This window comes from Amphiura filiformis, chromosome 6, assembly GCF_039555335.1.
Source record: "Amphiura filiformis chromosome 6, Afil_fr2py, whole genome shotgun sequence".
Lineage (NCBI taxonomy): Eukaryota > Metazoa > Echinodermata > Ophiuroidea > Amphilepidida > Amphiuridae > Amphiura > Amphiura filiformis.
Genome location: NC_092633.1, coordinates 61,206,594 through 61,222,648, shown reverse-complemented (window position 1 = coordinate 61,222,648; position 16,055 = coordinate 61,206,594). Strand labels below are relative to the sequence as shown.

Here is a 16,055-nt window from a genome sequence, read left to right as displayed (position 1 = left end):
CGGGGAATAAAAAAAAATATCGGGGAATTAAAAAAAATTCGGGGAATTAAAAAGGAATTAGGGGAATTAAACAAGGGGAATCGGCGGTGATGGTACACCGCCGTACAATAGTTCAATTGAGTTTACCTATTATGATTTTATTGACTTCGTTAAAGAAATTCTCTAATTTTGCTTACCTTGGTCAACGGGCAATACTTGTTAACAGTCGGGCAACTCTATGAATTGTTGAAATATATCTTTCTACGGTTCATAGTTTTATAATCGAAGCCGCATATATTTTGTGTTGACGACCAAAAAGTATTCGAAGCCGAATATTCGCCTTCGCACTGAACACACTGAACCGGCCTTAAAGCTTTACGCATTGCACAGTGAAACATTACATAGTGTATAGTAGCCGATAAGAATTCTCATCGATTAGCCAATCGGATATAGCGGTGATTTTAGATCAGCAGCCAATGCGAAATCGCCACGCTGTAAAATCTACCATTGATTCTTGATACAAAACGTTTAAAAGGAAGACTTTTCAGGATCAGTATCACAATCCCTATCACAACAATCTGCAGTTGCAATCAACTGTTCTTCGGTGAAAGATAAGGTAAGTTTGTTTTGTACGTTTATAGTTTTATGGATTAAGATTGTTTGTTTCATTTCGTATTTCCTTTTTTACTCATTACAAGTGTGTTTATCTGTCGTCTTGTTTAAAAGGGCCTCACCCCCACTTTTCTCAAAAAAGTTGAGATTTTTATACCACTGGATACCCCTAGCTACATAATGTTTATGTACCAAAAAATGTATGTAAAATTGACCATTTCCTCGCAATTGTTTCAGCTGGTCAGCGGGGTAGAACTTGCTGGTCTCATTTTTTGACAAGTACATTATTTCTAGACATCATACATGTCATACCAGTATAACAAAATCACACATGCACAAATTTAAGTAGCTTTGGGCCTTTCCCCCTTAAAAATTAATATTTACTGGTTTTTGATACCCACTGTATTTGACCATCGCTGTCCTTGTCCTATATTTTCATTCAAAAAGTTCCTATATTATTCCTATATTTTTGCCAGGGTTAGTTTGAAGCCCTGCCTTTGTTATGACCTGTCGAACTGTGGTCGAACTCAAAGTCTTTGTCCGTTGCAATTATTTTGATGGATTGATTTTTTTTTCCATTTTAATATTTGGTACTGCAATTATTGCCCTGATCTTCAAGTCGTTTAATTTCTAATGCTATAGACGCCTAATTTAATACTAGGATTTGAAAAAATACTATCAAGCATTATATTTTTTCATGACATTTACTGAAAAAATGAAAATTATTGCTTTTTATTTGGCCGAGAAAATTAATTTTACAGTGAAAGGTGTAACTAAATATTTTGCTAATTTCAACACCAAATTCGATCATAAAATGATTGAGTGAGCATTGTAACAATAGAAATGACTAGAGATATGCTTGTTAAAAACATTTTTTGTGTTTGCTAAGGGAGTGTCATCCCAGCCATCTAACGCAGTGGCATGCGGCCACCTTTTTAACACGTCGGGCTAGAAATAAATGTTGAAAAACTGCATGGGCTGCACATTTTTGTACTATTACAATGATTTAATTTGCTATACCCATTCTGTCTGAATTAATTTAGTAAACTATGTAAATTAAATTAATTAATTCATGTTTACATGTTTGTTAAAGTCTATAATCCTTGGCCAAAATGTATCGTTATGGATTTTGAAACTTTAATGACTGCAAAAAATTGAAGAGGAAGTCATTCCATATTTTAATCATCAATTATTGGTAAATTGTGCTTTACAAATCCACTTGATTACTCACGTTTTTAGACGTTTCATCTTCCGACGGAAGACTTCATCGTAATGTGATGAATCAGCAACACTCCTACTCTCATCTCCAGAGGGTGTAGTTCTTTGTAATAGCTGGTCATATACATGAGATGAGAGTAGGAGTGTTGCTAGTTCATCACATTACTGATGAAGTTTTCCGTCGGAAGATGAAACGTCTAAAAACGTGAGTAATCAAGTGGATTTGTAAAGCACAATTTACCAATAAACAATTCATAATGCTTTAATATCATGAATATGGTTATCTATTTCGAATTTCAGCAACATGACGTCAACAACAGAAACAGAAGATGCCTTTACTAATAGAATGTTTCAATTGGTCACAGACAGCCATCTGTGTTTGTCTGTAGCATTAGGCGTACAGACTGGACTGTTTGAAAAGATGGCGGAATGGGACGAACCAAAATCTTCTGAAGAGATTGCTCAAGCCACGGATTCAAAGGAATGGTAGGACTGCATTGTTGGTTGTGTCCTTTTCGCCAGCTACCTAACACTTTGACTTACTTGCAACTCCTTATTTGAAAACGTTTTCATATATTCATTTTATGATGAAATCTAGATCTTGCAGCTAAGATTTATTCAATTGCATAGTCTCAGCTTGCAGGTTTCTAACAATATATTGGAAGTATTTTCTCCTTCGAGTTCAAATATGTACATCAACCTGTTGTCAATGGTTCAAAGCTATTTGAATAAAATCACATTCTTATTTGTTTGAAATAAAGGTATGTTAGGGAGTGGCTTGGAGCAATGGTCACAGGCCAAATCGTCGAGTTATCATCAGATTCCTCAGGAGTGGATCGATTCTTGCTACCACCACGTCGACGTAATGCATTAACAAGAGCAGGGTCTACAGATAGTAGCGCTTCTTATTCACTGACTATTCCTGCTCTGGCGGAAACATTTAGGAAAGTTGTAAAATGCTTCAAGAAGGACGGACCAAAAGGTACGATCAAATTGTACTTCTTAAAATGAGCACCATGACCATGACCATCATCACTACAACTACCATCACCACCATAACCACCACCATAACCACCAAAACCACCACCACCACCACCATCATCATCATCATCATCATCATCATCATCATCATCATCATCATCATCATCATCATCATCATCACCACCACTACAACCACCACCACCATCATCACTACAACTACCATCACCACTATAACCACCACCAGAACAACCACTACCCACCACCACCACCACCACCACCATCATCATCACTACCACCACCACCACTACCACTACCACCACTACTACAACCACCACCACCAACACCATCATCATCACCATTATCATCACCACCACCACCACTACTACCACCACTACCACCACAATCACCAGCAGCATCATTATCACTTTTTCATCTAATTTTTTGTTCATCTCCTGCTTCATCTTTAAACTTTCTCTTGTTTTTCTTAATATCTTCTCACTTGTTGCTTTTTCTTCTGCTGCTGCTTCTCCTGCTACACCCCGTGTTGCAGGGAGAAAATGAGAGATTGTGGATATATATTCATTTAGCACCATTTTGTAAAAATCAGCACAAATTTGCTGTTTCTTAGCAGTTTTGAGAGCGATTTAAGGCAGTTTCAATAGATTTATTAGAATTTGAAACAATGTGTACAATTTAACGCAATTTCTTGCGATTTATTAAAAGGAGGATTTTATCGGTCACAATTTTGTCTCTACCCTTTTAACCTGACACCTTTGGACACACTATACTCTATTATGTTTTATACGTTTTTATCATGGTTATTAAAGTTATTACGGTATACCTGTATATCCTTATCACAGCGGTATCCTATTCAGACTACAGTGATGTATACTGGACATCATTAGACGGCTGGACTGAAAACACATACAAGAGACACCTTCAGGCTGATATTATACCAGCAATACCAGGCATGACAGAGACACTTGGTAGGTCACACACACTCATCCCAAGCACCCATCCCACCCCAAACATGTTACCCCAACACCCATCACCACTCCGCACATGCCCGGAATTTTACAAGCCCGGGCGGGCAGTACTGGGCATACGTACCTCGTATGTAGGGCTGTTAATACCTTTTCAGCGTCGCTGTCACTCAAAGACCCCATATTTTCCATTTGATCTGTCACCTAAAGACCCTTACAAGTTCAATTTGAACAGCAACTTTCATTTATCACTGATTTTGTAACTTATTTTGAAAAAAACAAAGAAATTTGAAGGCATTTAGAACTGGGAATTCGCGCTGTTGCGGCTCTCACCCAGAGATTCTAATAAAAAAAGTCATGTTCTCACCCAATGACCCCATATTTTTTTGCTCTCACCGAATGCCAAAAATCATTCTCTCACCGAATGACCCCATGTTTTTTACATTTTGCTCTCGCCGAAGGCCCCTTAGTGCGAAAGTGCCAGCCCTTTATATCCATTTCATATCGAAGAGGGGATGCAACAAGCAAGCCAGGGAAATCCCATCCTGTTGCTTCAATGTGCGAAGCTATATTCTAAGTTTAAAGAATCTCAAAAGATGAACTTACCAATATATGGGGTTATTATCCTGCTGTCCAATATTAGGACTGTGAAAAATATGTTGCCGTATTTAATTTCGAAACTCTATTGATTTGAAAACATTTAAATATCCCTAACAATTTATCTGAGCAGTTGTCATGAACTCGGGTCATGATCTGTGTTTTAAAGTTGTATTTATCATACTGATCATACCCTACCAAGAGCGAGACATACTGATCACATGGCTTATCTGGTCCTTCAAAATATTAGTATTTACACAACAAGGTCAATCTAGTTGTGAACTAATATAGGTCAGTCAATCTACATTCAAAAATTTGATGGCCAAATATTTGACACTTTTGGACAGATTGGGTTGAACTTGACAGTATGTTGGTTCTGCATCTTTATCATTCAAGGTATCATATCATGGCTACAAATATTGAGATATCCAGACAAATGGGGTATCAAAATTTGCATATTAAAAACTAAAATGGGTTTCTTTTTTACTATTTCAGTTTTTAAATTGGAGTATGTTTGAGTTAAAGGGGGTAAATATACGACTACCGTAAATACACTTAAGAACGAACCAAATTTGTATCTACTTTCTCAGAATCCGGAGCCAGTGTTTTAGACATCGGCTGTGGCGCCGGCGCAACCAGTACACTCCTTGCAGCTGGCTTTCCGAGTAGCACTGTTTTGGCAGTGGACACAAGTGATGAAGCGCTTGAAATCTTACAATCGAAAGTTCTCAAACAGAAGCTTAATAACATCACCATAGCGAAACATGACGCGTGTACACTTCCTTCAGACTGGTCAGGAAAGTTTGACTTTGTCTTGGCTAATGATATGGTCCATGCTACCGCCCAGCCGGGGGACGTATTACGTTGCTGCTACGAAGTGCTGAAGACTGATGGGACATTCGCTCTGATTGGTGACTACATGCATAGCTCAATGGCTAAAAATATCCAGATCCCATATGCACCTATGATTTATAACTTCGAACTTTTTAATTGCATGCCCATGTCCTTAAATGAAGATGGGCCCAGGGGTTCAGGGGCACCAAGCCAAAGCGAAAATTAAATCCAGGTATGGATAAATCCTCCCCAATGTTGAAGCATGCATGGTGGTTTTTGACTAAATTAACCTCATATTTGGCCATTTTAGCCTTTAAAACATTCCATTTTTTGCGCGTATTAAGCTTGTTTCCAAGAAGACTAGTGACCAGATATGGTTTAATGATCACTGGAAAAGAGCAACCAAGAAGCGCCGCTTATTCCGGATGTTAAAGGAAATCTCCGGCAATCACAACATTATGCCATATATGTTAGAAAATTAATTATACTATAATTAAAACAAACTCATATTGACCATAAAAACGAATAAGAACAGCCGGCTCTCAACACGCAATATTCAAAATTCCCGCGCCAAAATTGCCTGTGGCATGGCATACTATTTATACACAAACGTGCTAGAAAAGGATTTAATATTGTATTTGCAAATAACAAATTTCCATGGCACACAGATCTTCGTGCTTCTATCGGGAACTAACCGTTTGTTATGCTAAATAGCCTTCCCAATTTTTCGCGTTGAAGGTCGCGCCTTTCATACATCAATGAACATCAAAAGAGTTCTTCGTGTCAAAAATGACACGGAATTTCTAGCGCTTATGTGTATGATATGTGGTGGCAATTACGTCATGGTTATTTGTGCTTAATTGTCGTCAGCCTTCATTGTGTTACCGGGACGTCATTGCCACCGGCAATTTCGGAGCCCGGGAAATTTGAATATCGCGTGGTGAGAGACAGCTGTGTTTATTTGCTTTTATGGTCAATATGAGTTTGTTTTAAATAACACCATGTGATTCGTGCTTGGTAACTGTTTTTCTAACATCACATATTGTGATTGAGATAATAGGAGTACAATAATCCAGAGAGGTAGCCAGAAGAAATGGAGGAACACCCTGTCTGTTAAATCCACCAGAGTTGATATACTAGTGCTGAAGGATGTGCGTCAAGTCTACACTAAGACAAAGCTGACATGTTTTACCAGACCTTTGCCGCTAAATGGTAGCTTGCCAGCGCAGAAAAATCTGCTCCTGAGGGTCATCATTCAACAACATGCTCAATGGATAAGATAGTCTTCAAGGTCAAAGATATTAGAAAGCTTCTCAGGAATCTGCAACCATATAAAGTTACTGGTCCTGACGAAATTACAAAAGAGATTCGAAGTCCCAGCCATCTACCCACAGTGGGCCAGGTTAAAGGCAAAGTGTGCCAAACCCCTAATTTGGTGACTATCAATGTTCTAATTTTTTATGCGATTTAGAAAGCGGATAAACTTAAAGGTCCGTAACCCGATCGACAGCATCATCCCCCGATTTTTTTCATTGTTGATGAGGTTTTGGTATCACATAATAGATACTATTTTTCTCATTACTATCCTGAAATTTGACGCTCCAAGTCGATGTATTTCCGGAGAAATCATGAAACACAGCGGTTTTACAGGTTACCAGTTGTTCGCATTTTACACGACACGGGAGTTTTGGGTAGTCATAGAATGAAATCGGAATAGATTCGGAAGACTTCACCCCAGTACCAATTCGTCCGCAAAAATACATCAAATAGGCCCCCTAATGTCAAACTATAGATGGCGCTATAATGATATAAAACAAAAAACAAAAATAAAGAAATAAGAGGCGAAATAAATAAAGAAATATGACCTATATTGTCAAGCATGATACGAGGAATATGAAAAAAATTTATGAGAGCACCTCCCCCCCATTAAAAAATTAGTTAAAAAATAAAACAAAGAAAATCATAAATATGTGAAAATGTGCATCATATAGCTAAAAATAAAGAAATGATTAAGCGAAGTAAATACAGCATGGGCTATCTTGTCAAGAATGATAATGAGCGCAGTGATATGTAATGTTTTTTAAGATTAATCAGTATGAATAGAGGGTATAAAAGTGTACAGGGGCGAGCCGGTTTTCAGTGCCAAGGCGAACACTTCCTGTTTCCACCGGGACATGCGCTCGGTCGTTGTTCCGGGATCCCTGACCAGAATGCAATTCACGCGTACCAGTGTATTGGCTGGCTAATATGCTAATTATTCACATTTATGCTGAAATTGTTCCCGTTTTCTCACATAGATGGATAAAGGGGACAATATTTGACATTGTATGTAAGTTTGAAGAGAATCCATATCCTAAACCGATAGGGTTACCCCCCTTTAAGAATATTTTCTAAAAATATTTCACTCTTGGTTTGTTCTTAAAGGGGATGCTTTCACAGATATTTAAAAAACTATTTGTAGACTATAACAATAGGCTATGAAGAATATGAAAGCCTTCCGTCAATTAAATATTTTTGCTTAAATGTCCTCAAAACTAAGGAAAATTAAAGTTTTTCAAACTATGATGCAATGCTTATTCCTATGATGCTTAATGCCTATGATGCTTATTCCCGTCGAAAAAAGCCGCTGTTTTACATGTTAAATTTTTTCAAATTTGATCCTGGAAGTTTAGATTCCCGCCTTAAAACTTGTAGAGTCACCTTCAGAAAAGATTAATCTTTGTAATGGTATCAAATTTAGCTGCAACTTTCTGCAATCTTCAGGCAAACTTCGTCGAGTTATATCATCATCATCATCATCATCATCATCATCATCATCATCATCAGTCGGCTGCGGAGCAGGCGACTACAAGCTTTCTCCAATTATTGCGATCTTGGGCAAGCGAAACAATTTTGCTTAGCTGCAGCATCCCTTCAGTATCTCCCAGGAGGTGCTAGACATACTGTAAGTACAGCAGGAGCTAGGGTGGAAAAGACACTGCACGTTGGCTTGTTATAATACTCTCAGGTATTTCTTGGCCAACCTGGAAAACAATAAACGCTAGTGGCTCCGAACACAACGCGAATAAAGCGCGGTACATAAGAAAGCATACACACGCGCTTAGTACGCTACATGGACGCAACGCGCATGTTCCAGTGTTGCCAAGAAATACTTAATTTTACTGTAGTTACTTTTGCCTATGCCTAAGCAGGCTGTGCGTGTACACGGGGGGGGGGTCGACGGGTTTGTTCCCCAGTTAAACCCTTCACAGGCAAACTGTCATTTTATCATGTTACGTTTATATTTCCTTTCTTTTGGTATCAATAGATTGTGTTTGTTCTGGTTCACGATGCATAACTCCAATACCTTAAAAATACCTTACTAATGACATTCGTATTTGAGTATAATACTGTTGTGTGATCAGTAGAATGAATCAATTTCAACATCTTTAATTTGATTTCTAGAACAAATTCAACAATAATTCGAGCTAAAAGTTGTAGCTATTAGCTGCTGCTTCCAATTATGACATATCTGTCTTTATTTAGGATATACAGCTAGGGGGTAACATAACTAGTACCTTAATTCTTTGGCTTACTGTATATACCATTGGGGTTAACCTCGATTGATTACAAGATTAAGATTTATTGCAAATAATAAACATGTTAATAACCAAACGGCTTGTCGTCAGACCAACATTCTCACTTTTTTTGTATTATGATTTTTTCTGCCATAACTAAATAGCTATACATAAAAATACAGATTTTGAAAGTGCATACCTATGACCCGATTCTTGTTGTCATTTTTAACTTATAAGCTAGAAAAAAAGGGAAGTTTTTTATTACAAACTCTAATGGTGACCTGCAGGTCAAATTGCTAGACTTGCACATTCAGCACAGTAGGCAATGAGGATAAAGTGCCTTGCCCAAGGACACAACACGTTGGCACGAGCAGGGCTCGAACTCGCAACCTATGGATTATGAGTCGGGCGCCTTATCCACTCGGCCACACGTGCTACAATTACGCGATACAATTACATGTACATCGATTATTAATCAAAAAACTCTGTATGATTGTACAAGTTGCACACAGGTGCCTACAATTTCATAAAATTATAAAAACTACAAAATGCAAATCGGAAAGAAATTGTTTGGAGTTATTTATTTATGTAAATCCCTTTAATTGACCTGTTGTTATTTTTACGTAGCTACAGCTTGATTCAAGTACACACCTGCTCCACTAGTGCCAAGTTAACGATTAAAAAACTGCTAATTAGAATGCAAAAACGAGTGACAACTCCTCTACAAAGTTGCATATTAAAATACACACATTGCCTATTTAAAATTATAATCTCTGTAAAATGTTAATCAGAAAATAAAATCGTTGGGTTTATTTAAAATTCCAATCCATTTAATTAGTCTTTAATTGGATGATGAACGAAATGATAATAAGAATGCAAAAACGCATGCAAACTCTGCAAAGTTGCATAAATACACACCTTTACCCCGGGACATTTACATTTCACCACTCTGCCCCACACCTGTTGAGCGTCCGTTAGAGGCATTGTAAAGGTAATATGTGATTGATTTTTCTCGCATATGAATCGTTGCCTGATTACTACAAATTTAACCTTTTTACATAGATTTTTTTTACTCGATCATTCGTGCTTTTAAGATGAGCCAGCAAACGCATTTTTTTTAAAACGTTAAATATTGTTGTTGTCAAAACGTTTAAAAGCATTTAAATGTCGGGTTATATAAAAGGTTCTGACAACATTTGCAACGTTTTATACCCTCTAACCCGACATTTATTTAAACGTTTTGTGTTTGCTAGGGAAACTGCTTTAATTTCCTGGTCATTAGTGTTGAAACTTGAATATTATAGTAATATATTTAAAGCACGGATTTTTAATTATCACTGCACGGATTTTTATTCTCACTGCACGAACGTGCCAGATGGCACGGTAAAATAGCCCCTGAAGTACAGTGTGCGTGGCCATCCCGGTTTCCTCTTCCCATGTGGTGGAATATAAAGGGCATATTCTTTCACAGGCTCGTCGTCTTCAAGACGCAGTATATGGCCGAGAAATTTGAGTTGATGAATCTTGACTCTGGCTACCAGTGGAGTGGTGTTGGTCAGATTGTAGATGGTTTCATTTGGAATCCGATCCACACGCTTGATGTTTAAAGATGACTCTGTAGCAAGATGTTGCATTGATCTTGTTTTCCATGTCATTGGTGATTACCCATGACGTGCACCCGTACAGAAAGACAGTAACACAAGTTGTCACCACGTCGACGTAAAGCGTTAACCAGATGAGCAATGGTTTTTGGGGTTGTGGTGAGCAGCGGTGGTTTCGGTCTGTAGCCATGGCGCCTATGTTCAAGGGTATTAGGCTTGGCAGACAACGTTGGCCGATCATTGAAAGGGGGTGACCCTATTGGTTTAGGATACGGATTGTCTTCAAACTTACATACAATATCAAATATCGTCCCCTTTATGCATCTATATGAGAAAACGAGAATATTTTCAGCGTAGATGTGAATAATTAGCACAATCAGCAAGCCAATCATTGCGTGCATGAATTGCATTATGGTCCGGCATCCAGAAACATGCAGCACCGTTGTCGTATTCCCGTCGCCATACCACTACGCCCATCATTCTTGACAATATCTCATTCTTTTTGTTTAACCTGACTTTGGCATGATAAATACACATACAGACGGACGTTTTGGTTGCGTTTTGGCAATGAAAGAAAATATTTCAGATATGTAATTCGGTATCAAATTAAAGCATTAATGTGTGATTTGCATAAAGAATAGATTCCTATTTATGTTTGTTTTCACTGATCACATTATCCCCTTTTAATTTTGAGCCAAACAAATGAGGTGTAACGAAGAAAATGGTGATTTCATTCCAGCGCCTACAATGCGTGTACTACGCTCGCCGAACGAATTACATGTAATACTGCACAGAGCATCGCGCTCGACGTGGGTACAGACTGAACACATAAGCTGACATCCGCGGACATGTTAGCAAGCACTCGATCGGTGAACTCTGAATAAAACCGGGTCTCTCCGGTTTTAATATAAAAATTTTTACTGTTATTAAAGCACTTCAGGCTTAGTCTTTTACGTGGTGTTTCAGTACACCACTGGGTATTATAATTATGCAAAAAGTAGAAATCCGAGTAAAATTGAGGGCGTCGCTGTGAAGCAAATCACACATTATGGCTTTAAAGCTCCTCATGTGTAGAATATTATTATTATGTATTTTATTATATATCGTGCTATACATCAACTTTTCTGCTAAGAAAAAGGATTCAAATGTCACTCAATTTTTGAAACCGCATGTTGTTCCCATTCGCGCCAACGTCATCTCTGAAATGATAATGGGTGATTTTTCTCAGACTATGTCATGTAGACACTTGACGAAAGTAAATGAGATGAAAATGTACGAATTTTGAGTATACATTTAGAAAATAAAGACGCAACCTGCTCAAATAAGCGATGGATTATTATAACCGCATTTCACTGATACATAAACCGTGGAGTGATTTAGTGGACCGTGCGACCTCTAATGCATTTGTACGTTTAAGGGCCATAACTATATAATTATCTGAGCAGACTAGTATTTTGTCACCATGGTTTTCATCTTGTGTTTTGAACTCGAAAACAAACAGAATAAAAAAATGGATCCTTAATCAAAAAATTGCACGCTATTAATCTTGCTTCTTGACTAAATGTTCTTCTTGCGTAACCGTAATGCCAGTTATTTTAAATTCATTTCATCCCCTGTCTCTCAATCTTCTGAACAGCTTTTGCAGGTTCCTTGCATAAAACTGTCTCAATTTCTTGTTAGTGAGTGCATACAAAATTGGATTAGCACACGAATTAAAGAATAGTAAAAGGGTAAAACTGTAAAATATCACCGGGTTAAGACAGCTGAGGCAAAACAGAAATATGCTTACAGCGTAAAAAGAGTTAGGAGTAGTGCAAAGGACAAGAGCAGAGACTAAAGCAGCGTACATGATGGTCGGTTTGATGTAACGTTTACGCACGACAGCAGCTTTTCGTTTTGATGCTTTGTGGTGGGCGTTGTCATCGTGTTTACGCGCAGGTGGAACACTGCTTGAAGTTGTAGCGATTGGTGATGCATTCAATATTGCATCTCTGTCTCGTTTTCTTTGGTTGCTGCCATCTTTCGTTTCAGCAGGTTTTAAATCAACGTTGACAAGGTTACTCTCATCCAGATCACCAATTGATTGGCCATCCTCTTGATTTGAGTTTACACTAGGTACTGATGTTGCCTTTCCAATAGTATTTTCATGGGATTTACATGCATTGTCAGTTTGCCGTATGCTTTGATTGAACATTGGAGTTCTTCCGTCCTCCCCAGTAATGACACTATTCGAAGCTGTGTCTGAGACCCCTGCACTTACCGACGTTCCTTCCAAAACTACACCTCCAACACGTTTCCATTGTAAAAGACGCTTTCGTAAATGTGAAAGAAACAATACTCCAAATATAAGAACAAGTCCAATCGGGATACACCGGAACAGGAGGAGGTCCATCAACAAATAATTTGGACTGAAAATGAAAACCGTATTACATTGTAATTGCGAACCAACGCTTATTGCGCAGCTGATCCATGCAAATTTCACATTTACTACAATAACAGGGATTGCTGCGCATAACCAGGCTATGATTATATGTCCAATGATCATCTTCTTTGTCTGAAGTTTCATATAGTCACCATACTCTTTTGCAAGCAAGAGATAACGATCCCAACTTAAAGAAACAATCAAGTTTATTCCAGCGTTAATACAACAGGTCAGCATAGCATATCGCATTCTGCAACCAATTTCGCCAAAAATCCAGGTCTCCATCACTTCTGTAACAATGACAAATATGGTCTCAATCAAACATATATAGGAGTCGGCTACAGCGAGTGCAAGGATGATGAAATCACTCGGTTTTTCACGTAGTTTGGGATCTAACGCAAAAGCAAAAATAGTTCCGATATTACCCAAACCGCCAACGATGAACAATAAAGTATGAACCAGAATATTGAGCATGTCAGGGCTGGGAAGTTGTGATGAGACACCACTTATAAGACTCCCATCAGTCCAGCCAGGATTCATATCATCAGTAGAGGACTCATTGGCTAGGTTTGTCACAATCAGTCCATCAAACGCTCCTGTAATATTAGCAGCATCCATTGCGATAAGTTGAAATGAAGTACAGTAACTGAAAGTAGATTCTCAAAGTAGAATGTAGCACAATGTAAAGAGCTGTGTAAGTTGCGATTGACCCCACCTAATGTGCATTGCATTCTTCCTCTGCTTATATCTTATTTGAAATTACAGTAGAGAGAGTGGGGGAAAGAGAAAATTAAATATCAACTATTACGGATCCTACTTTAAATTTCATTATTATTTTGCACCAACTATACATGAAGCTTTTATCTCTTACGAAAACTGATTTGATTACTGAATCACAAGATATATATGAGAATAATAAAAAAAAACATTGTGGGTGTTGACTTTTCATCATTTCTCATTGATATGATATCACTGCTTTTATCTCTTTGCAATTTCACATTGTCGGGTACATGTGTTCTAACTTCAATATTTCTTGATTGAGCACAATGGGACATGACTGTCTCTTGCAAAAATGATTTGATTATCTGAGTCACTGGATATGTGTGATGTGATCAAGCAAAATCAGTCGGTAGTCGGAAATATTGATTTTGAGATATATCCTATTTTGGAAACTCTTTAACTGCTGACATTTTTTGAACTGGTTGTCCAAATTTAATGGGGTTTTCTGCAAAATGTAGCCTTGCAAATGCTGTTTACAATCATCCTATAAGAAACTTAAAATTGAATATTTCCGACTTCAGACTGATTTTGCTTAAATAATTGCATAGTTTCCATCATTTTTCATTTTAATTCTATTTTTTCTCATTTCACTTTCGATTTTTCCATTGCAAATTCACATACCATAATTTTAGCACAATTTTTACACAAGACATAGCATAACATATGAATATTTCATTTTAGAAATGGTACTTATATAAAGTCATATATAATTCGTATTCAGCGGTGTGGTCTAGTTTGCAGACACAAAATCTGATTGGACAATCGCATGATTTCGGGTGTCTTCTCATATATGACCCCACGTCATCACAAGTATTTGATAATGCGTAACACGCTTGTAGAGGCGCGCGTACATGTATGTAGCGTGTTGTAAGCGTTTACTCATTAACGTCTTCTTCTTCCACCTCTCCCCTTCATGTTGGAATAGTCGGTCAAATTGGGCTTGATGTTTAGCCATTACTCTTTTAACAAGAAACGTATAAAAGACATATAAGCTTGTTCTCTAAAACTAAATTTTCTCAACAATTAAATATCCCAGTGAGAGAAATGTTGGTGCGTTGGATAGAGCTTTACATTAGTTTTGTATCTTTATACATAAATGTTAGAATCCGTTTGAATGTCCTTCGTTTACATTCCTATTACCTACCATTTTCAAGAAATCAAAAACGTTTTAATGTTTTTTTTTTTCAAATGTGTGCTCCTTAAAAACTACGCCGAATGATTACTTTCTCTTTTTTGTAATGTGCTACAAACCGATCAAAATAATATTGTCACCATTTGTGCCCGTACACTACGAATGATCCGTACATACTGCAGTTAGTGTCCGTTGTCCTATACACAATACACAGTGCTCTCACAATTGACGCGCGACCTTTACAAATAGTGTATGTTAGAAGTATATTGCATTTGCCTAGTTAACATCACTGTGTGAAAAATAACCGGCCAATATTTAAACTATTCTCCAAACTTCTAGCAAATATATTTCTCTAACATGACCTAAAATTCCGGGGGGGGGGGGCACTCAACTTTGGAAGTGACGGGTATGTGCCTACCGGTGTCGCGAAGTAGGGGCCTATCGGTAACAAAGCGTTATTTTAAAAAAGGGGGTCATTGGGTACAAACAAAATCAAAAAGGGGGTCATTGGGTATAATATTTTGAAAAAAGGGGGTCATTGAGTATAAGATTTCAAAAAAGGGTCATCGGGTAGAAAATTTTGAAAAAATGGAATAAAATTTTGAAAGTTTTGGCATAATTTTGAAAAAATGGAGCAAAATTTGAAAGTTTCGCCATTATTTTGTTGCATTTTGATGATGCTCTTCTAGAAAATCTAGAAAAAAAGGGGGTCATTGGGTAGCCGCAACCAAAAAAAGGGGGGCATTGGGTAGCCGCAACTAAAAAAAGGTTGCATCGGGTATGAATTTTTTTTAAAGGGGGTCATCGGGTATAGCCGACTTCAAAAGAGTGGGCCTATTGACAGGCACATACCGTCACTTCCAAAGTTGAGTGCCCCCCCCCCCCGGGCTAAAATTACAGCTAGGTTAGATGTTCAGAAATAGTTGCACTTTCGTAGAATATGAGTGAGGGCAAAGCATAGCTAGCTCATAGCTAGCCAACTCCCCGTGTTAATTGAATGGAGATTTGACCGAAAATATTGAGCTATATTGGTAACGGACCGCTCCGTTCTGAAGGATGCCACAAAAAAACGGTACAAGCTACATTTAAACTATTCTATGAAATTCTAGAAAATATAGCTTTGTAACATGTCCTAAATTTTTAGCTAATTTAGGTGTTTGGAAATAGTCGCACTTTTGTGTTTTAGGAAGGATATGTAAACGACAGATAACACCAAAAATATGAAGAAATTATTTCCAAACCGTGTTAAGTCAACAATCATTATGTTGCTCATTTTCAAGAATGCTGGTTAACAAAAAGCAGGCCATTGTCTCATTTCGTGAACAAAGGTCCACATACCATTGTTTCCTTGAGTTTCCT

At 37.7% G+C, this 16,055-nt stretch overlaps 1 protein-coding gene across 1 annotated transcript; it reads left to right on the top strand.

The window, feature by feature from the left end:
- The first annotated feature begins 2,118 nt into the window (after nucleotides 1-2,118).
- LOC140154685 (S-adenosylmethionine-dependent methyltransferase Rv2258c-like) lies at nucleotides 2,119-5,430 on the top strand. The gene is made up of 4 exons (XM_072177252.1): nucleotides 2,119-2,295; nucleotides 2,571-2,791; nucleotides 3,651-3,776; nucleotides 4,961-5,430. Exons 1-4 carry the CDS (start codon nucleotides 2,156-2,158, stop codon nucleotides 5,428-5,430), a joined length of 957 nt encoding a protein of 318 aa, XP_072033353.1. The 5' UTR covers nucleotides 2,119-2,155.
- The last annotated feature ends 10,625 nt before the right edge of the window (nucleotides 5,431-16,055 follow it).

Excerpts from the sequence above, each read along its gene's own strand:
- LOC140154685 (XM_072177252.1), top strand. The coding sequence starts at position 2,156 with ATGTTTCAATTGGTCACAGACAGCCATCTGTGTTTGTCTGTAGCATTA. Across the intron at positions 2,296-2,570 it reads GCCACGGATTCAAAGGAATG|GTATGTTAGGGAGTGGCTTG; the intron begins GTAGGACTGCAT and ends TTTGAAATAAAG. Across the intron at positions 3,777-4,960 it reads AGGCATGACAGAGACACTTG|AATCCGGAGCCAGTGTTTTA; the intron begins GTAGGTCACACA and ends CTACTTTCTCAG.